We start from the raw sequence: 20,921 nt of genomic DNA, 5'->3' as shown, positions 1-20,921 counted from the left end.
GTGGGGTCTGGTGGTTAGAGCAGGGGGGGGCTGGAAGCCAGGACTCCTGGGTTCTCGCCCATGGCTCTGGGAGGGGGGGTGGGGGTCTGGTGGTTAGAGCAGCGGGGGCTGGGAGCCAGGACTCCTGGGTTCTCTCCCCTGGCTCTGGGAGGGGAGTGGGGTCTGGTGGTTAGAGCAGGGGGGGCTGGGAGCCAGGACACCTGGGTTCTCTCCCATGGCTCTGGGAGGGGGGTGGGGTCTGGTGGTTAGACCAGGGGGGGCTGGGAGCCCGGACACCTGGGTTCTCTCCCCAGCTCTGGGGGGACGGGGTCCCGCTTCGGGTCTGTAGAGGAAGGTCATAGGTCACAGGACTCAACGTCCCAATCAACAGCTGGGGACAAGTTGGCCCAATAAAAGCTTCCCCCCCCCCCCCTCCGTCTCTCCCCTGTCCCAGGCCCCCCCCCATCAGACAACACATGTCATCAAATAAGCTGTAATTGGGCCTGCTGGCAAATGAGCAGGGTCAAAGGTCAAGACAATTACATCCAGGTCATTGGTTGGGCAGGTTGGCGCTCCTAGGTCACGGGGTCGTCGGTCAAGGAACCAACTCCCAGGGTGGTTGGTTCTCGTTGGCGCAGGGGTCAGAGGTCAACAGGGGCAGCAGTAGGTTGGTGCTGATGGGGTCAGAGGTCACCAGGGTCACCAGCAGGTTGGCTCTGATGGGGTCAGAGGTCACGGGTGCACCTGCCGGATCCCCCTGGGGTCAGAGGTCGCGGGCGCCGGCTCAGCTCTCCTTCCAGCGGGGGCTGGCGCGGGGGGCCCAGGCTGCGATCAGCCCCTGGGCCGCGTAGTAGGTGCCCATGACGATGAGCCGGGCCTGGGGCACCGGGGCGCAGAAGTGGTCCCTGGCCAGCACCAGGTCGGAGGCCATGAAGAGCAGGGAGCCGGTGGCCACGGCCAGGTGTGGGGGAGGCCGGGCCAAGGCCCGCCAGGCCACGGCCGCCAGCAGCGCCCCGTAGCCCCCCACGGCCGGCACGTAGGGGCCCCCCAGGCAGGGCCACAGCGTCGCGTAGGCCCCCGCCCAGGCCAGCGCCAGCAGCAGCAGGAGCCAGGGGCGGACGGGACGCAGGCCCAGGGCCCAGATGTAGCAGACGTGAGCCAGAGCGAAGGCCACCATGCCTGCGGGGGAGGGGGGGCATCAGAGAGCCGTGCCCCTCACTCCCGACCCGCAGCCCCCTGGTAGCCCAGCCCTGGGCTCCCTCCTTTCCTCCCCTCCCCTCCCCCACCTGTGCCCCTCACTCCCGACCCGCAGCCCCCTGGTAGCCCAGCCCTGGGCTCCCTCCTCTCCTCCCCTCCCCTCCCCCACCTGTGCTCCTCACTCCCGACCCCGCAGCCCCCTGGTAGCCCAGCCCTGGGCTCCCTCCTCTCCTCCCCTCCCCTCCCCCACCTGTGCTCCTCACTCCCGACCCGCAGCCCCCTGGTAGCCCAGCCCTGGGCTCCCTCCTCCCCTCCCCCACCAGTGCCCCTCACTCCCGACCCGCAGCCCCCTGGTAGCCCAGCCCTGGGCTCCCTCCTCCCCTCCCCCACCAGTGCCCCTCACTCCCGACCCGCAGCCCCCTGGTAGCCCAGCCCTGGGCTCCCTCCTCCCCTCCCCCACCAGTGCCCCTCACTCCCGACCCGCAGCCCCCTGGTAACCCAGCCCTGGGCTCCCTCCTCCCTTCCCCTCCCCCACCAGTGCTCCTCACTCCCGACCCGCAGCCCCCTGGTAGCCCAGCCCTGGGCTCCCTCCTCCCCTCCCCTCGCCCGTGCTCCTCACTCCCGACCCGCAGCCCCTGCTAGCCCAGCCCTGGGCTCCCTCCTCTACTCCCCTCCCCCACCAGTGCCCCTCACTCCCGACCCGCAGCCCCCTGGTAGCCCAGCCCTGGGTGCCCTCCTCCCCTCCCCTCCCCTCCCCCACCAGTGCTCCTCACTCCCGACCCGCAGCCCCCTGGTAGCCCAGCCCTGGGCTCCCTCCTCCCCTCCCCTCGCCCGTGCTCCTCACTCCCGACCCGCAGCCCCTGGTAGCCCAGCCCTGGGCTCCCTCCTCCCCTCCCCTCCCCTCCCCCACCAGTGCCCCTCACTCCCGACCCGCAGCCGCCTGGTAGCCTGGCCCTGGGCTCCCTCCTCCCCTCCCCCACCAGTGCCCCTCACTCCCGACCCGCAGCCCCCTGGTAGCCCGGCCCTGGGCTCCCTCCTCCCCTCCCCCACCAGTGCCCCTCACTCCCGACCCTCAGCCCCCTGGTAGCCCGGCCCTGGGCTCCCTCCTCCCCTCCCCCACCAGTGCCCCTCACTCCCGACCCACAGCCCCCAGGTAGCCCAGCCCTGGGCTCCCTCCTCCCCTCCCCCACCAGTGCCCCTCACTCCCGACCCGCAGCCCCCTGGTAGCCAGGCCCTGGGCTCCCTCCTCCCCTCCCCCACCAGTGCCCCTCACTCCCGACCCACAGCCCCCTGGTAGCCCGGCCCTGGGCTCCCTCCTCCCCTCCCCCACCAGTGCCCCTCACTCCCGACCCGCAGCCCCCTGGTAGCCTGGCCCTGGGCTCCCTCCTCCCCTCCCCCACCAGTGCCCCTCACTCCTGACCCGCAGTCCCCTGGTAGCCTGGCCCTGGGCTCCCTCCTCTACTCCCCTCCCCCACCAGTGCCCCTCACTCCTGACCCGCAGTCCCCTGGTAGCCTGGCCCTGGGCTCCCTCCTCTACTCCCCTCCTCCACCAGTGCCCCTCACTCCCGACCCGCAGCCCCCTGCTAGCCCAGCCCTGGGCTCCCTCCTCTACTCCCCTCCCCCACCAGTGCCCCTCACTCCCGACCCACAGCCCCCTGGTAGCCTGGCCCTGGGCTCCCTCCTCCCCTCCCCCACCAGTGCCCCTCACTCCCGACCCACAGCCCCCTGGTAGCCCAGCCCTGGGCTCCCCCCAGCTCTGCCGTTGCCCCTCACTCCCGACCCGCAGCCCCTGCTAGCCCAGCCCTGGGCTCCTCCCAGCTCTGCCGGTGCCCCTCACTCCCGACCCGCAGCCCCTGCTAGCCCAGCCCTGGGCTCCCCCCAGCCCTGCCGGTGCCCCTCACTCCCGACCCGCAGCCCCTGCTAGCCCAGCCCTGGGCTCCCCCCAGCTCTGCCATTGCCCCTCATTCCCGACCCGCAGCCCCCTGCTAGCCCAAACCTGGGCTCCCCCCAGCCCTGCCGCTCCCCCTCACTCCTAACTCCATACCTAGGAGGAATAGTTGAGGCCAGACCAGGGAGGCGTCTCCCAGGCTGGAGAACATCAGCCCCCAGCAGACCCGGCGGGCAGCCGGGGTCCAGGCGCCGTCACCCCAGGCCTGGGCTGTCAGGAAGAAGACCAGGCTCAGGACCGGGAGGCTCTTGACACCGGCGCTGACCCAGCTGGGCTCAGGCAGCAGCAGGGCGAAGTACAGGCCGCAGGCGGCCAGGAACGGCAGCAGCTTGAGGCGGCGGCTCTTGGCCTGCAGAGGGGGGTGGAAATCGACACGGCTGGGGCCCGTCTACGCTAGGGAGAGCGCAGTGCGCCCGGCCTGGGCTATCCCTCGGTCCAATCAGGGAGCAGGGCTATCCCTCGGTCCAATCAGGGAGCAGGGAACAATGCCATGTGACTCAGACAGCAATCACGTGTCATTTCCCACTGGGGTCACCTCTGAGGACTACCCATGCTCCAAAGCTAATCGTCACACCTGTTAACTCTTAAGCCTACTGATGACCTACTCTGTAAGCGCGAGCCTGTTAACGGTCATCGTATTAACTGTGACACCATGAGTCCATAGTAATGTATAGTCTGGCTATTTCACCGTGTTCACTCTGAAACCTACCGACACACCAGGGTTGGGAAATGGGGTGTCATTCGGTTTCAGAGTTAACGGGGGAAACAACAGAGATATCGATTCTTATAAATTGGGTCTGGGCAGTTATTTTGCTATGCTAACTCCGAAACCTAACGATAATCTGTCGTAACCAACAACCAAAGTAACCTGTTGGTTACTTCACGGTGTTAACACTGAAAACTACTGACAGCCGACTGAATACAATCAACGCGGATCCCTGGCTCACCTATCGATAACCCAGTGCAGAGTGACTCCTCACCTAACACTGTCCCCGTTAACGTCGGCACGTTGCTGATTAGGGAACAGGCTCCTTTAAACTTGCGCAATGCTCCCTTATGAGGTCATTTGGCAGCTGCCTGCTTTGTGCACTGTTTGTGGGATGCTCTGGGAGAATCCTCGTGGGGATTAGAACCAGGGGCCCCCCGTCAGCTCCCCTAAATTCCCTGCAAGGGATGCGGCTCGGCAGGTGCCCAGAACCGGTTCAGGGGGCCCTCCCCCCACTGTCCCTGCCCGGGAGCCCCTGCTTGCTGTGCGGGGGGGAGAAGGGTGCAGATGTCAGGCTGTCCCCCCGCTCCTGCCCCCCCGCACTCTGTACCCCCTCTCCACAAGGCAAAGGAGGGGACAGGGCTCGGGGACAGAAGGGGGGGACAGGGGGAGCATGCTGGGAGCTGTTGCTTCCTGTCTGATCTGCTTAAAAGGGCAATGTACTTGAAGTGGGGGGGAGCGTACTTAAAGGGGCGACACACGTCTCTCTCCCCCCCCCCCTTCCCCCCAGCACTTTGGAAAGTCAGCGCCTGTGCGGCCAGGCAGGCACGGTCAGGACAGGAAGGGGGAGTCGTCGGCTCCGGCAGGGGCCCATCATCCAGGTCAGGGGTTGCAGTCCCTGCCCCCCCGCCTCTATCGTGTCCCCCCCCCCCCCCCCGCTGCCTTTGTTGAGTGTGAGGCGACATTAACAACAGCGTGTTAACCCTTGAGGGCTCAGCCGAGGGCTAGTTCATTGTTTAGCAGCCAGGCATCCCCCGGGAAATATCCACCCTCTGACACCCCCACCTCTCCAAGGCTTCACAATCTTTCGTCGCTGGGTCCAGTATTCCATTGTTTCAAACTTAGACTGTCTCCGTCTATTGCGGCTTTTGTCTGGCGAAATAAATTTCCCTGGAACCGAACCCCCCTATTGACGTTAATTTTTCTGGGGAAATTGGATTCACTTAACATCGTTTGGCATAAAGTCGCATTTCTCAGGAACGTAACGACCACGTTAAGTGAGGAGTTACTGTCTATGGCCTTCTAATTATTGGAATTGGGAACTTAACTCCCTTTTTACGACTCTTTCGTGAACTCTGGAACCTACTGATAACCCAAATGAGACCAGCCTTATTAACTATTTTCCCACCAAGATATCCCAGCTAAATCGACTCATCTCATCTCCTGGCTCCTCCTCCCAGTGGGGCTGGGAAGTGACCCCCCCCCCCCATTCACCTCAATGAAGTGTTAACTCTGAAACCTACGGCTCTCATGTAACACATCGTCCTTGGTAATTCAGCTGCCAGCAACAATCACAGCAACATCCCGCTACGCCTGCTCTATCCCTGACCCCATTCCTGATCCAGCCCCTTTCCTGGCGCTGTGTGTGAACTCCAAAAGCTACTGACAGCATCGCTTCAACCACAACTTTCCAGTTTCATAGCCGAGCTAGGTTTTCCCCAGGAATTTCCAGTTGAACCCAGGCACTGCACCAACCCTAAAACATCCACCCACCCAGAGTAAACACTGGGCCCAGGCCCACTCACCCTAGTGGGCGTTCACTCTGAAACCTACCGATGGCACAATTTAACAACTATTTCACCGTTTAGCAGGAAGAGCAAGTTCATGCTGCTTCGTCGAAGGGTGAAGTTCTGCTCCTATTGATGCCAAAGTAGCAGCTTTAACTTTGAAACCAGCTGGCCCTAGCCCCTTGTTAAGTATTTAATCACCAGGAGATTGGGCAGGAAGAGGCAGCTAACTTTGCTCCTAATTGTCCCTCTATTCTGCCATGAGCTTGCCCCATTCACACCAACAGGGTGTTAACTCTGAAACCTACTGATATTGTGCCTTCAAGGCCACCCAGGCCGTCACTGCGATCAGGGCTATCCAGGCTGATCCTGCTCCCAGCCCCGGTTCCCTTCCCCTCTGGGCCCAGCAGTGCCACCCAGCTCAGGCAGGCTACGGGAAATGATGCAAATGGAAACAGCTGCAGGGAAATCCCACCTTGATTTATCGGCTCAGTCCCAGGAACCATAATAGCAGCACAATGACACACGGAGGACACTGGGGTTGAGTGCAGGGGGGGCGGGGCTGGGAGCCAGGACTCCTGGGTTCTCTCCCCAGCTCTGGGAGAGGAGTGGGGCCTAGTGGCTTAGAGCAGGGCTGGGGGAAGGGAACTGGGAGCCAGGCCACTGACAGTCTCCGCCCCCCCCCACCATTTGTCCCCGTTTTGTGCCTCAGTTTCCCCCTCCTTACATCAGCCGCAATGTTCCGGCGGTAGCGGGCGTCCGTCTCGAGAATGTCCATGGTGAGGGGCCGGGGCTCCGGGCCGGCGGCTCCGGGACGCACCCTGACTGCTGCTTCCAACTCCAGGCACCCGCCTGGACTTTCATCTCCCGTGGGTTCAACAGAGCCAGAGATAAGACCGGCAGCGGGGGGGGAAGAGACATAAAATCGATTTCTCCCGCCTCATCCCCACCCAGCACCAGCTGATAACAGGGAGGCAGCTGCTGGGAGGAGTGGGGCTCAGGGGGGCTGGGAGCCCAGGCTCCTGGGTGCAATCCCTGGGGCTGGGCCCCCCACGGCGTGCTGCCCCCCGCCCCCCAGGAAGGAGGCCGCGGCACGCTCAGGCTTTAACCATTGTTTTTTATTTTCATCCGAAATAACAAAAGAGACGAGCCGGGGACCCACAAAACAGGGGGGATGGTCGCCGGCCGGGGAGGCCCCGGGCCAACCCCCAAAAGGCCACTTGATTTGGTTCCTGTTTAAGAGCTTTTAAATATTGCCACTAAAGGGGTAGCCGGGGGAGGGGGGATGGCTACCAGGACATCACTGTTGGCTACTGCTGACTTTGGGAGGGGGCCGGGGGGGAGGGAATTCAGTGCTTTTAAAAAGGAGAAAGGTGCGTCGCAGGCCCATCTGGCCCGGCGTCTGGCCCTGTCTCCCCCCAGCCAGGGGCCGTGCGGGGGTGGGGTGTTGTTTCAAAGTCTCTTTGTGCAAGGGGAGAGGATCAGACCCCACGCCTCCCTTCCAGCCCCCCCCCCCCCAAGCACCCGGGATCCCCCCCAAAACTAGTGCAATGCAGAACCTCTCTGGAGAGGCCGGGAAGATCAGTGTGGAGGGGGGGATGGGGGGCAGCCCCTCAGCTGACACCTGCTGATTGGTGGGGGACCCCTAGCCCCCCCATGCCCTACAGCCTGAGCTATGGGGTCAAGGAACTTCCTAGGTCCCCATAAACCTTCCCCCACTCCTGAAGGGCCCCAAATCCTCTGAGGTGGGGAGGGAAAGAGACCCCCTCTCCGTACCGCATGCCCCCCCCCTCCAGATCTGCTACAGGGTGGGTTTGGGGAGGCTGAGGGACCTGAGGCCCCTACCACGGGGGAGGGAGCTGCCCCTCGGTACCCAGATACCCCCCCCCCCAATTGTGGGGAAGGGGGGACAAAGAGTTAACTCCCCCGCAGGGGCAAATGGAGGGGGAGACCATCAGAGCAGGGGTTGGGCTGGGGCCCTCCTAGACTTTCCGCCGGGGGGGAGGGGAGGGAGACAGCTGGAGGTCCAGGCACCATTGTGGTCCCCGTGGAGGTGGGGGGCAGGCGGCCCTGCTCCCCCGCAGATGGGCTGTGGTCTGAGCCGGTGCTGGTGTGAGAAGTGGGATCCAGGAGGGGAGGCCACTGAGTCGGGGGGGGGGGGGGGGGAGGCTGTCCAGGGCTGTTCGCATCCCCTCCCCCACTTGAAAAGTACCCGGGGGGGGGCGGGGAGGGGAACTACTTGTTCCTTCCTCCACTCTGACCAGCTGGTGCTGTTTCCTGGGGCGTGACCCATCTCTGCCCCCCAACACCTCTGCTTGGGGGAGACGGGGCAGCTCCAGCCCCCCAGGCCAGGGAAATAAATAACAAGGGGGAGCGGAAAACATGGGGTTAAAAGGGGGTCAGAACCAGCCGGGGGAGGGAGGGACACGGATCTATCCCACAGCCCTGAGTTCCACCCCTCCCTTGTAGTGCCCCCCCCCCGCACACCCCCAGCCTGACCCACCACACTAACCACCTCCCCATGGGCCCCACCTACCCATGCCCCACCCCCAACAGCTCCTAGTCCCGCCCACCATGTCCACCCTCAGCCCCCCCCCCCCGCTCCCTCCAGCATTTCTCCCCCCCCCACACACACACAACTAAGCTGGGCTCTGGGGGGGCAGAGCCCCACCCCTGGCTGAGGCCCTGGACCCGACACGGGGGGGGGGGGGGGGGGGCAGAGTTGGTGTTGTGCTTATGCTGGAACCGGGGGGGGGGGGGGGGTTTAAAATCTAATCTGTGTGGGGAGGGGCCCCCCTTCCCGTGCCTGGCCGCCAGGGGAGCAGAGGGGGGAGATGGGACAGGCTGGGGGGGGGGGCAGCTAACCTCGGGGGTTGGAAGCACGGTGGGGGGCCGGCATGGGAAGTGGGGGCCGGCGGGGGGGCGGGGTTAGTGCTTCCCAGAGTCACTTCTCCCAACGATTCGCTTTGAATTCCGTCGCCCTGCCGCCGATTTCAGTGCAAAAAGGGGGGGGGGGGGGGGGCGGGGGGCCATGCCGGGGGGGGGGGCCTCACACCAGCCTGCCTGGGGGGGGGGCTCAGCTGTCTCGCCATGAGCATCCTGTGATGGAGGGGACTGTGCCCCCCCGTCCTATGCTGCCCCCACCCGCGGGAATGGGCTCTCCTTGGGCGGGCCGGGCTCCAGGAGGGGGGGCTCCCCCCAGCCCCCCACGATCAGCAGCTTCCCCAGGTGCCCTCTGCGAGCTTTATCTGGGGAGGAGACAGAGACAGACAAGGGGGGGGGGGTCATTACTGTTCCATCGCCCCCCCCCATTCCCAAATCCGGGACCTCCCCACCCCGTCTGCCCGGACCTCCCAACCCAGGGCCCATCTCCCCAGCCTAAGCCAATTTAACACCCCCCCCCCATGCACAGGATTTGATGGGGTCACAGGCTGAGCGCCCCCCCCGCTCCTGAGGGGGATCCCCCCTACTGAGCCCCTCCCACCAGGCAGCCCCCCATCGAGCTGACCCCCCACCGGCTGAGCGCTCCTGGGGGGGGGGGGGGGGTGTCAGAGCTCACCTGGCTGCTGGCTGCTGCTGCCTCTGGGGGGCGCCGTTCTCCACCTTCGGGGCGGCCGCGGCCCCCGGAAGCCGCTGGGTGGAGTCGGAGGTAGATAGGGGGGCCCCTTCCGTGCTGGGGGGGAGAAACAGCTGGGTGAGGGGTGGGGCCAGGGCTGGCTCCTCCCCCACCCCACAAGCCCCACCCCCAGGTTCAGCCATGTCCTAGGGCACCCTTCCCCCCGCCCTCCCCCCCCCATGGGCGCTGGCACCCCGCGTTTGCCCCTCCCCCTCGCCCCCCGGCGTTACTTTGGCCTGGCTGCGGCGGGGGCGGGCGGAGGTGCCGATTGGCCATTCAGCGCCGGGTCGCTGCTCTCGCAGGGCGATCCCGCACGGGGGGGTTCCGGGGGGGCTGCTGGAGAGAGGGGGCGTTAGGGGCCCACCAACGTGGTCATTCTGCCCCCCAATCCCCCCCCAGCCCAGATCCACAGGCCCAGCCACCCTCCATCCCACAGCCCCCCCCCCCGATCCACAGGCCCAGCCACCCTCCCCCCCAGAGCCCCCAAGATCAAACCTACGGGCCCAGACACCCTCCCCCCACTTAGCTCAGACCCATGGGCTCAAGATCCATCCCCCTGCCCCCCCCCGAGGAAGACCCCCCACCGCAGGGGCCGGTGGTGGAAGGGTGATGCAACCCCCGCCCCGCTCCCACGGCACCCCAGGGGTCAATGCTGGGGCGAGGGGGGGCAGGTTGCCGCGGTGACACTCACCTCCCCCCGAAGATACATTGCTGCTTGTCGGTTCCTGAGGGTGGGGTCCCTGGGCAGAGCCTGACGGGGCGTCTGACAGGCTGCAGAAATACGCCCCCAACTGAGTCAGACCCACGGGCCCCTCGACCCCCCAGCCTCCTCCCCGTTCCAGACCAACGGGGCCCATCGACCCCGGCCTCCTGCCTCCTCCCTGGACCTGACCCACGGGCCCGTCGACCCCTGCCTCCCGCCCCCTCCCCGGCCTTGACCCACGAGCCCATCGACCCCGGCTTCCCGCCCCCTCCCTAGACCCGACCCACGGGCCCATTGACCCTGGCCTCCCTCCCCGGACCCAACCCACGGGCCCATCGACCCCGGCCTCCGCCCCCCTCCCTAGAGCCGACCCACGGTCCCATCAACTCCGGCCTCCCGCCCCCTCCCCAGCCCCAACCCACGGGCCCATCGACCCCGGCCTCCCACCCCCACCCCCTCCCCGGCCAGACCACGGGCCCATCGACCCCGGCATCCCGTCTTCCACAGCAGCTGGTGCCCCCCCGAGGCCAATGAAGATGAGGCCGCCCTGCGGGGGGCGGAGGGGGTTGGGTCTCACCTGGTTTGCGCTGGGGTGTCTGTAAACAGGGCCCAGCTCCCTTCCGTGGGGGGGGCGGGAGGTGTCCGAGCCGGGTCTGTCCCACACAGCCACCCCGGTGTCCACCCCGCCGTTGGGGGGGAGCGGAGCGGGGGGCTCTGCAGGCTCCGGGTCAGGGCTGGCCCTGAGAAGGGAGAGCAGAGAGCGGGGTCAGGGCCGGGCAGAGGCCCGTTGCTCCGATTCCCTGGTGCCAGTGGGCAACACCGGCACCCACCGGGCGCAGCGGCTTGGGCTGCCCACCACCCGAAAGTAGGAAGTGAGGCATTGATTTGCATGTTTAATGAATATGCACCATCTAATTTACATATATTACCTAGACACCACCACCCCACCCAGAGCCAGCCCCAACCCCCTCCCCCACGTTGGATTCACCTCATTCTCCACTAGGGTCTTACCTCGGCCTCGCCGCCGCCTCCTCCTCCTCCGCCCTCCACGCCCCCGCCAGCGTCTTCCTCCTCGCCCTCCTCCTCCTCCGAGTCCCGGCTGCCCTCGCTGTCCGTGCTGCCGCAGCTCCTGCCGCAGGGAGAGAATGGGCCTGGATCAGCCCCCCGGGCCCATCTACCCCGGTATCCTGCCCCCCTCCCGGATCAGCCACCCGGGCCCATCTACCCCGGTATCCCACCTGCTCCCCTGCCCCTGGATCAGTCCCCCGGGCCCATCTACCCCATCCCCTCCCCACCTCCCGGATCAGCCCCACGGGCCCATCGACCCCAGTATCCGCACCCTCCCCAGACCCAACCCACGGGCCATCAACCCTGGCCTCCCGCCCGCCTCCCAGATCAGCCCCATGGGCCCATCTACCCCAGTATCCCACCTTCCCCAGGATCAGCCCCATGGCCAATCTACCCGGTATCCCGTCCCCCCCGCCAACCAGATCAGCCCCCCCGGGCTCATCTGCCCTGGTATCCCCCTCCCCCATCTACCCCGTATCCCGTCACTCCCTGTCCCTGAATAAGAGCCATGGGCCCATCTACCCTGGTATCCCGTCCCCTCCCTGCCATCCTGATCAGATCCATGAGCTCACCCAACCTGGTATTTATCCCAGAGCTGGTGAGAGAAGCCAGGAGTCCTGGCTCCCAGCCCCCTTTGTTCCAACCACCAGCCCCCACTCCCCTCCCAGAGGCAGGGAGAGAACCCAGGCATCCTGGCTGCCCCCGAGACCAGGAGGCCCCGTGCCTGCCCCCCTGGAGTCACTGGGGGCCAGTACCTGGGCCCTGCGGGCTGCGGGGGGCCCCCCGAGTAGCCCAGCTCCTTCTCCTGCCAGGCGTCCTCCCCGTCCGAGTCGTCGTCATCAAACTGCTGGATCCGCTCCTTGTAGCAGACTTCAAACAGGTTGGAGTTGGGCTGGGGGAAGGGGACAGAGTCAGGGTGCCGGCTGGGGGCACGACGGGGGGGCCACGGGGGGAACATTCATGGCGCTTGTCATTGGCGCTCGGCGAGGTGATGCTGGGAATGGGGGGCACCATGGGAGGGTGGCGCAGGCGTTCAGAGAAGGGCAGAGGGCACAGCAGAGGCGGGGCGGGGGGTGATGCGGGGCTAGGGAAGGTGGTGAGGGGGCAGTGGGGTTGGACGCAGAGCCAGGGGGACATCGGGGGCGGGGCCAAGGCCGCGGGGGGGGGGGGGGGGCACTCACACTGTCGTCGTCGGCGCTCAGCGAAAAACTCAGGCTGCCCGTCCTGTCGAAGGGGGCGCTGGAACGGAGAACGCACCATGACAGGGGCCGAGCCCGCATCAAACTGGGGGTGCCGCTGGCCACCCCCCACCACAAGCATTGGGAAGCGACCAGCAGCTGAGGGGCTGCTGCTAGACCCCACTCCCCTCCCAGAGCCGGGAGGAGAGAACCCAGGAGTCCTGGCTCCCAGCCCCGCCCCGCTCTAACCATCACACCCCACTCCCCTCCCATGTGCTAGGAAAGGGGGCGCCAGCCCGGGCGGGTGGGGGGAACTGCCATGGGTGCAGAGGGCAGTTGGGGCCCCAAGGGCTGCTGGATGGTTAACCCTGCGCTGCCTGGAGCCATGCCCAGCTGAGTCCCCGATGGCGGGATTTCCTGAAAGGGCCGGGGGGGTTGAAATGGGGTTCTCCTCTCCACCCCCTTGCTCTTGGGGATGGGAGGGGTCCGGCTGCTGTCACATGCCCCTGCCGGGGGTCTGGGAGGGGGGTGCAGGGGGGGTTGTTACCTCTTGAGTTGGCGGAAGTGGGCGCTGGAGGCAGCGGAGAGAAAAAGAGAAGCAGAGACATGAAGCCGAGAGGGGTTTGCGGGGGGGCTGGGGTGCCCCACACCGAGGGGGGGGCTGCTCAACAGGCAGGGGGCACTACTGCCAGCACCCTGCCCCACGGCAGTGGTGGTGGTGGTGGTGGGGGGGGGTCTGATGTGACGCTGCCCTGTTGCTCTACGCGGGGTCTCCGGGGAGGCAGGAAGCCAAGGAGAGGGGTTATGGGGTGTCAGCCTGTCCCGTCACACAGCCCCCCGCCACATGGGGGTCCCCGGGGAGGCAGGGGGGCCGACGGGATACCGTGCGCAAAGCTGGGTTAGACGCACACATTCAGCGTGTCCCCCCGGAAAGCACAGGCGTTCGTTTGCACAGAACCCCGTTAGTGTGAATGAGCTGGGGGGGGGTCACCCCAAAAGGCGCAAAGCACCGACAGGAGTCATGGCACAGCTGGGGAGAGAACCCAGGAGTCCTGGCTCCTGGCCCACAGCAGAGAAGGTGGATCTGGTGCCACCTAGTGGCCCTGTTCCCCAGTGCACCCCATCAGCGAGTGTGGGGCAGCGGGTGCGGACGGGCGGGGGGGGGGGGGGGGGGTGTTCCGGGCAGACACACACTTGACACTCTCCTCCTGCTCCCCGAATTCCTCGTCGTTGAAGCCGAAGTGGTCGATGAAGGCCGAGGTCACCTGCTGCATCTGGTAATCCACGAAGGCCTGGCGAGGATGGACAGACACAGACAGACAGAAGCTGGGCGGGCATCGGGCACAGGGGGGCTGGGTATCCGGGGACCCCTCGCCCGGCCCTGGGACGCGGCCCCTCTGGGGTGGGGCGCGGGGGTTGGGTATCCGGGGACCCCTTGCCCGGCACTGGGATGCGGCTGGCTCGGGGGGGGGGGGGGGGGCAGACCCACCTGCTGTAGCACACGGCCTCCTGGGGGAAGTTAACTCCTTCAGGTCGTTCTCCTCGTCGTCGCTGGACGAGTGCAGATTGTGCATGTTCACCTGTAGGGGGTGCCGGGGCTCGTTAGGGTCATGGTACGGGGGCGGGGGGGGCAGTGAGTCCCATCCTTCTCCCCGATACCTCCCAGCCATGGGGGGCAGCACCGGCCGGGTGGGTCCCTCAGAACATGTGACAGAGCCCCGGGACAATGCTCAGGCGGTTAGCCGGGCGGAACTCCCTGCTACAAGACGTGGCTGACGCTAGAGCAAGGATGGGCTCGCGGCTTCCACGGTGGTCGGCACGGGACAGGAAGCCAGCGGGCACGTGGGGCTGACCGGGGGGCTGGCATCGGAGCTGAGAGCTGGACAGACGTGGGGGTAGCACCGGGCAGGATGGGCCTGTGGAGTTTGGGGGGGGGGGGGGGAACTCACCAGATCCACCACGTTTTTCTTGTTGGTCTCTGCCAGGGGCCCCGAGACGAATTTCTCCCACCGCTCCTGCTCCTCCTCCGGCAGCTCTGGCACGGCAGGGGCACCGGGGTGAGATGGCGCCCCCCATGGGCGGCAGCCCCCCGCCACAGCTCCACACCACTGCCCCGGGGGGCAGGGAACAGCCACAGAGCCGGGCGCCCCAGCCACGGCCTCCCATCCGCCTCCTTTGGGCCCTGGGGGGCAGGGAACAGCCACAGAGTCGGGCGCCCCAGCCCCCTATCCACGCCCTACCGCCCTGGGGGGCAAGAACACACCCCCAGTGCAGGGCGCCCCACTGACCGCCCACTAAGGGTCACCGCAGGCCCACAACCAGGCAGGGAGCCGGGAGGCCGGTTTCTGTGCCCAGCGCTGGCCCGGCGCCCCCCGCAGGCCGCCCGCACCTACCTTTCAGCAGCTGCCCCACGAGGGCGACGTGAGGGCCCTTCTCGGAGCTCTGGACGAGGGCGTTGGCGATGCGCGTCAGGTGGCCCATGTACCCCCTCCGCCGGCCTCCGGCTGCCCTGCAACGGGACCCGAGGGCCGGGCGTCACCGCAGCGCCCACCCCTCAGGCAGGGCTGGGCTGCAGGGAGCGGGGCGGGGGGCTCCACAGAGGGCACTCTCCCCAGCAGTCAGGGCCGGGCACTAGGGGGCACTCTCACACCGTCCACCCCAGCACACGGCTCAAGAGAGCTGGGCTCCACCCCTCTCCCCGGCTCTGGGAGGGTTGTGGGGTCTGGTGGGGCTGGGAGCCAGGACTCCTGGGTTCCCCCCCGTCGTGTGGGGGTGTCTCGCTCCTCACCCCCACCCACCACTTACTGCGTCTGCTCGTTCTCCTCCCAGGCCGACAGGATTCGGTGCACCAGGCGGCATTTCTGCAGCAGCTGCAGGGGCGGGAGAGAAGGGGGCAGCGGGTCACGGCCGGGCGGGGCAGAGACGGGGCCCACCGCTGACTTGGGGAGCAGGAGGCACTGCTGGTTACGGGGGGGAGCCAGGACTCCTGGGTTCTATCCCCAGTTCTGGGAGAGGGTGGGGTCCAGTGGGTTAGAGCAGGATGGAGCTGGAAGCCAGGACTCCTGGGTTCTATCTCCGGCTCTGGGAGAGGGTGGGGTCCAGTGGGTTAGAGGGGGAGGGGGGGCTGAGAGCCAGGACTCCTGGGTTCTATCTCCGGCTCTGGGAGAGGGTGGGGTCCAGTGGGTTAGAGGGGGAGGGGGGCTGGGAGCCAGGACTCCTGGGTTCTATCCCTGGAGCCAGTTATAACCTTGGAGGAAGAAGGCGACTGCAGATCCTGCCCACACTGGGCTGCCCCTCCTCCCCCCCACACCCACCCACCCGGGAGCTTCGAGGGCCCCCCCACTCACATGCTTGACGACGGGGCTGTCTGGGGGGGGCTGCGAGTCCTCGGGGGGGGCGCCGGCCCGCAGCAGGGTGCTCAGACACGCCTCCAGCTGGGCGTGCAGGAAATTGTTGTAGGTGTATTTGAAATACAGGTCCTGGGCGAGAGAGAGAGAGACGGAGCTCGGGGCAGCGTTTGCAAGGGACACCGGGCACCAATCTGGCCATGGCGCCGAGCCGCTGGGGGCTGGGTACACGGGGACCCCTCGCCCGGGGCTAGGACGCAGCCCCTCTGAGATGGGGCGGGGGGGCTGGGTACACGGGGACCCCTCGCCCGGGGCTAGGACGCGGCCCCTCTGGGGTGGGGCGGGGGGGCTGGGTACACGGGGACCCCTCACCCGGCGCTGGGACGTGGCCCCTCTGGGATGGGGCAGGGGGGCTGGGTACACGGGGACTCCTCGCCCGGCGCTGGGACGTGGCCCCTCTGGGATGGGGCAGGGGGGCTGGGTACACGGGGACTCCTCGCCCGGGGCTAGGACGCGGCCCCTCTGAGATGGGGCGGGGGGGCTGGGTACACGGGGACCCCTCGCCTGGTGCTGGGATGCAGCCCCTCTGGGGTGGGGGCTGGTGGTAGAGCTGGTCGCTTTGGGACAGGAAGTGAAGCAATCTCCTTCCCAGATCTGGGATTGGAGCTGGACTCCAGGGGTTGTGCCCTGGTCTCGTCTTTTAACCATGGGGCAGAAATCAAAGCAAACCCGTCCCCTCAGAAACCTCCTGCACCATCCGTTCCCGTTGCCAGGCAGGCCGAGTGCTGAAGATACCGGGCTAAATGGGCCCGTGGCTCTGACCCGGCGCGGGATGGAGGGGGCAGGACCCCAGGGCCCATGGCTCTAACCAGGGCGGGATGGAGGGGGCAGGACCCCAGGGCAGATGGGCCCCTGGCTCTGACCGGGGCGGGAGGGAGGGGGCAGGACACCAGGGTAGATGGGTCCCTGGTCTGACTTCCATGATGTTGGTCCCGCCCCGTTACCCTCCCATTGGCTGAGCCCCGCCCCCGGCACTCACCAGCATGGTGTTGAGGGCGTCCAAGCCCAGCAGCTCCTCCTGCAGCCCCGCGTCGCCGGCGCCCAGCGAGCTGCCCAGCAGCCTCACCACCTGCAGCCGCGTGTTCCCCAGCGGCGGGTCCAGCAGCCCCCACGTCATCTGCAGGGCCGGCCGCTGTGGGGAGCAGCGGTTAGCACAGCCAAGAGAACCCAGGCATCCGGGCAGCCGCACCCGACCCCCTCCCAGAGCCAGGGACAGAACCCAGGAGTCCTGGCTCCCAGCCCCCCTTGCTCTAACCACTAGCCCCCACTCCCCTCCTAGAGCCAGGGACAGAACCCAGGAGTCCTGGCTCCCAGCCCCCCTTGCTCTAACCACTAGCCCCCACTCCCCTCCTAGAGCCAGGGACAGAACCCAGGAGTCCTGGCTCCCAGCCCCCCTTGCTCTAACCACTAGCCCCCACTCCCCTCCCAGAGCGAGGGAGAGAACCCAGGAGTCCTGGCTGCCAGCCCCCCCCTGCTCTAACCACTAGCCCCCACTCCCCTCCCAGAGCCAGGGACAGAACCCAGGAGTCCTGGCTCCCAGCCCCCCTGCTCTAACCACTAGCCCCCACTCCCCTCCCAGAGCCAGGGACGGAACCCCGGAGTCCGGGGGCCCATTACCTTCGGGGGGTCGATCAGCAGCTGGTGGAAGTCCCGGAGGTAACCTCTGAGGGCCAGCAGGGTGCTGGGGCTGGCCTGGCAGGCGCTGCCGTCCGAGCCCAGAGGCCCCAGCTCCAGCTGCCCTTCCAGGGGGCAGTAAAAGCTGCCCATCCCCCCGGCCTCGGACCTGCAGGGGCAGAGCGAGGGGTGAGCGCAGGCGGGGGGGCCGGCTGGACCCGCCCCCTCCCACCAGCTCCGCCCCCTCACCTGGCTCGGCGCGGCTCCAGCAGCGTCAGCAGCACCTGGATCCCGCTGACGATGACGGACTCGTCCCGCTCGCCCGCCAGCATGTTCCCCAGCAGCTGCTCCACCGTCTCCTGCCTGCGGGGGGGCCCAAACACCCCGCCCCCACCCCAGTCAGGGGGGCCGGCCGAGGGGATCCCCGGGTCCCCGACGCCCGGCTGGGGTGTCCCCAAACACCCCGCCCCCACCCCAGTCAGGGGGGCCGGCCGAGGGGATCCCCGGGTCCCCGACGCCCGGCTGGGGAGTCCCCAAACACCCCGCCCTCACCCCAGTCAGGGGGGCCGGCCGAGGGGATCCCCGGGTCCCCGACGCCTGGCTGGGGGGTCCCCAAACACCCCATCCCCTGGGGACCCAGCCCTGCCCCCCGCCCCAGAGGGGCCACGTCTCAGCACAGGGTGAGGGTCCTTGGCTCATGGTCTGGGAGCTTCGTGCTTCTGCTTCGCCATCATTAACTTGGGTTGATACTGGGAGGGCCGGGACGCCACCCCCCAGCCAAGGGGGCCCTGGGCTCCCCCCTCCCCCAGGTCTGCCGGTGCCCCTCACTCCTGACCTGCAGCCCCCTGCTAGCCCAGCCCTGGGATGCCCCCTCCCCCAGCCCCGCCGGTGCCCCTCACTCCCGACCCGCAGCCCCACACTCACTTCTCCAGCGTGGCCAGCAGCTGGTCAGGTTCGGGGCTGTCCTGAATCTGCATCATCTGCTCCCGGCTCAGTCGGATGATGTCACACAGGGACTGGGCGGCATTGGAATGTTGCTGGGGTGGGGGGGAAGAGACCCAGTTACCGGGGCGATGGGAAAGGCGGGGCCAAGTAGTGGGAGGCGGGGCCAGTCCCTCTGCCCACGCCCCATCGGAGCTGCTGGCTTAGAGGAACGGACCCCCATCACCAGTAAGGGCTGGTGGCAGCGGGAGCCAGGACTCCTGGGTTCTCTCCCCGGCTCTGGGAGGGAAGTGGGGTCTAGTGGTTAGAGCGGGGGAGGCTGGGAGCCAGGACTCCTGGGTTCTCTCCTGGCTCTCGGAGGGGAGCGGGGCAGTGCTGGGAGCCAGGACTCCTGGGTTCTCTCCTGGCTCTGGGAGGGGAGTGGGGTCTAGTGGTTAGAGCGGGGGGGGGGGGGGGGGGGGGCTTGGAGCCAGGACTCCTGGGTTCTCTCCCCGGCTCTGGGAGGGGAGTGGGGTCTAGTGGTTAGAGCGGGGGAGGCTGGGAGCCAGGACTCCTGGGTTCTCTCCTGGCTCTCGGAGGGGAGCGGGGCAGTGCTGGGAGCCAGGACTCCTGGGTTCTCTCCCTGGCTGTGGGAGGGGAGTGGTGTCTAGTGGTTAGAGCAGGGGGTGTGGGAGCTCCCCTCCCATAGCTGCCCCCCCCCCCCATGTTCCACCCCCCAAGGCGCAGGCCGTAGAGAGCCGCTCACATTGTCGTCTTTCGAAGGGTGAATCATCTCGATCAGTCTCTGCACGATCTTCTCCTCATTCAGCCACTGTGAAGGGAACAGCACGTCTCGGTGCCCCTCACTCCCGACCCGCAGCCCCAGCTAGCCCAGCCCTGGGCTCCCCCCTCCCCCCCCCAGCTCTGCCCGTGCCCCTCACTCCCGACTCGCAGGACCCCTGCCCTGGGCTCCCCCCCAGCTCTGCCAGTGCCCCCCCCCATGAGTTAGTGATGGGGCTGGGTATCCCCCTGGCTCAGCCTGGCTGGAAGCTGTGACTTTCTCCCTGCCGGGGGGCAGCAGACAGGACTGACCGTGGGAGGGTGGGGATGGCACCAAGGCAGTTTCTAGCAATGGAGTGCCCTGCCGAGATAGCCCTGGAGTAGCCAATGAGGCGTGGGGCAGGATGTGGGGCTGGGCACAGGGCAGCAAGTGAGACGGAGCGGGGGCCCTGGCAGACAAAAAGGGGCGGAGCCAGCAGGCACGAAGGGGCGGGGCAGTGGGTGCCTAGGGGCGGGGCCAGCAGGCACGAAGGGGCGGGGCAGTGGGTGTCCAGGGGCGGGGCCAGCAGGCACGAAGGGGCGGGGCCAGCGGGAAGCCCCGCCCTTACGTTGAAGACGTCCTGGCGCAGCACCGGCTGCTCCACGCAGGTCAGCAGGCGTAGCAGCAGGTCCATGATGGCCGAGGTGCCGATGTGCCGCAGCAGCAGGCTCACGAAATCGTCCTTCTTGCGCAGGAAGGCCACAATCTGCAAGGTCCGGGCCAGCCCCCGTTAGCCTGGGGAACTCCCCACCACCGGGGCCAGCCCAGCTTCGGGGCCTGAGCTGCCTCGGGCCGATGAGGAGGGAACAGGCAGCCGGGACGCCAGGCTAGATGGGCAGAGGTGCGGCAGTGATTGGGAGGGGGCGGGGGTCCGGATGAGCCCGTCCCCCCCTGCAAGCAGCAGTGAGGGTCTCACTCACAAGAGCAGTGGCACAGGTCTGAGGGGCAGCAACGGCCACAACCCTGGGCCCGGCTAGCCCGGTCTCCCGCCTGCGCCAGCTGCTTCGGGCGGGGGGGGGGTGTGCTACGGAGAGGGGCCACCCCTTCCACAGCTCAAAGGGGGCCAGCTACTGCCAGGCTATTAGTGGGATTATGGTAACACCCCCCCCCCCCCCCACACACACATCCCGGCTGGGATCGGGGGCCCATCGTGCCAGGCGCTGCACAGAGGTGGCGTGACAGCCAGTCCTGGCCCCAAGAACTGGCAGGCAGAAGGGAAACCGAGGCAGGGGGAGGCTGGGGCTGGCCGCCTGGCGCACCTGGTCTGTCTTGCGGTTGATGAGGATGCCCATGACCTTGCTGAAGAAGCTGGCCAGCAGCGGGTTCAGGACCCCGTGGCCCTGCAGGAAGCCGTAGAGACGCCGCAGCAGCCCCTCGTCCTCGCCCAGCGCGTCCGTGATCGGGCTCACGTCCGACGTCAGGATCTCGCACGACACACTGGGGTACCTGCGGGGGAGGGGACATGAGCACCCGCAACCTCCTGCTAGCCCAGCCCTGCCCCCCCAGTCCTGCCGGTGCCCCTCACTCCCGACCCGCAGCCCCTCACTTGTAGCGCAGCCGCTCGTCCAGCTCGGCAGGGGGCTCCTCGGTCACGCAGGTCACCAGCGCCTCCATGTGCTGTGGCTGCACCAGGAAGTCCAGCAGCCGGCGGTTCACCACCTTGCACTCCTGCAGCACATCGTCCTCATCCAGCAGCTCCCGCAGCGTCAGGTCGGCGCGCTCCAGCAGCGTCTCGATGTGCGAGCTGGAGTGCAGGTCGAACTTCCAGAACATGGCGCCCTGCGGGGGGGGAGGGACGGAAAGGGGGGGGGGTCAGTGGCCACAGATCCCCCACAGCACAGGCGGCGAACGAACTCCAGGCTCGGGGAGGCTAGTCCCCAGCCTGGACCACCCCTTCTGCCCAAGGCCCCACCCCTCCCCTCGGAGTTCCCCCCCTCCCCCCGAATTCAGCCCCACGTGGGTCAGCCACACACCCCG

At 67.4% G+C, this 20,921-nt stretch overlaps 2 protein-coding genes across 2 annotated transcripts; both read right to left on the bottom strand.

Annotated features, from left to right (window-relative positions):
- Positions 1–698: 698 nt before the first annotated feature.
- TMEM86B (transmembrane protein 86B) lies at positions 699–6,481 on the bottom strand. Its single transcript, XM_065420675.1, is given in 4 exon segments — positions 699–1,158; positions 3,221–3,473; positions 6,345–6,428; positions 6,431–6,481. Coding segments are annotated over 4 exon segments (783 nt in total). The 3' UTR covers positions 699–763.
- A 4,454-nt stretch (positions 6,482–10,935) lies between these two features.
- PPP6R1 (protein phosphatase 6 regulatory subunit 1) lies at positions 10,936–20,717 on the bottom strand. Its single transcript, XM_065420887.1, has 17 exons — positions 20,491–20,717; positions 20,204–20,390; positions 19,513–19,650; positions 18,891–18,956; positions 18,128–18,240; positions 17,453–17,566; positions 17,207–17,372; positions 16,569–16,721; positions 15,530–15,661; positions 14,988–15,052; positions 14,576–14,691; positions 14,132–14,217; positions 13,707–13,762; positions 13,377–13,508; positions 12,186–12,243; positions 11,760–11,896; positions 10,936–11,065 (listed from the first exon to the last, which is right to left on the bottom strand). Exons 1-17 carry the CDS (start codon positions 20,715–20,717, stop codon positions 10,936–10,938), a joined length of 2,076 nt encoding a protein of 691 aa, XP_065276959.1.
- Positions 20,718–20,921: the final 204 nt, after the last annotated feature.

Source organism: Emys orbicularis, chromosome 21, assembly GCF_028017835.1.
Source record: "Emys orbicularis isolate rEmyOrb1 chromosome 21, rEmyOrb1.hap1, whole genome shotgun sequence".
Taxonomy (NCBI): Eukaryota; Metazoa; Chordata; order Testudines; family Emydidae; genus Emys; species Emys orbicularis.
Note: the sequence above shows the minus strand (reverse complement) of the source record. Positions and strands in the feature narration are given on the sequence as shown.

What these genes read in the sequence shown, in the direction of transcription:
- PPP6R1 (XM_065420887.1), bottom strand. Translation starts at nt 20,717, where the DNA reads ATGTTCTGGAAGTTCGACCTGCACTCCAGCTCGCACATCGAGACGCTG. An exon ending in TGCTGATCGACCCCCCGAAG is followed by an intron (nt 16,722 to 17,206) that starts GTAATGGGCCCC and finishes TGCTCCCCACAG; the next exon opens with CGGCCGGCCCTGCAGATGAC. An exon ending in TGAGCGCCGACGACGACAGT is followed by an intron (nt 11,897 to 12,185) that starts GTGAGTGCCCCC and finishes CCCTTCCCCCAG; the next exon opens with CCCAACTCCAACCTGTTTGA.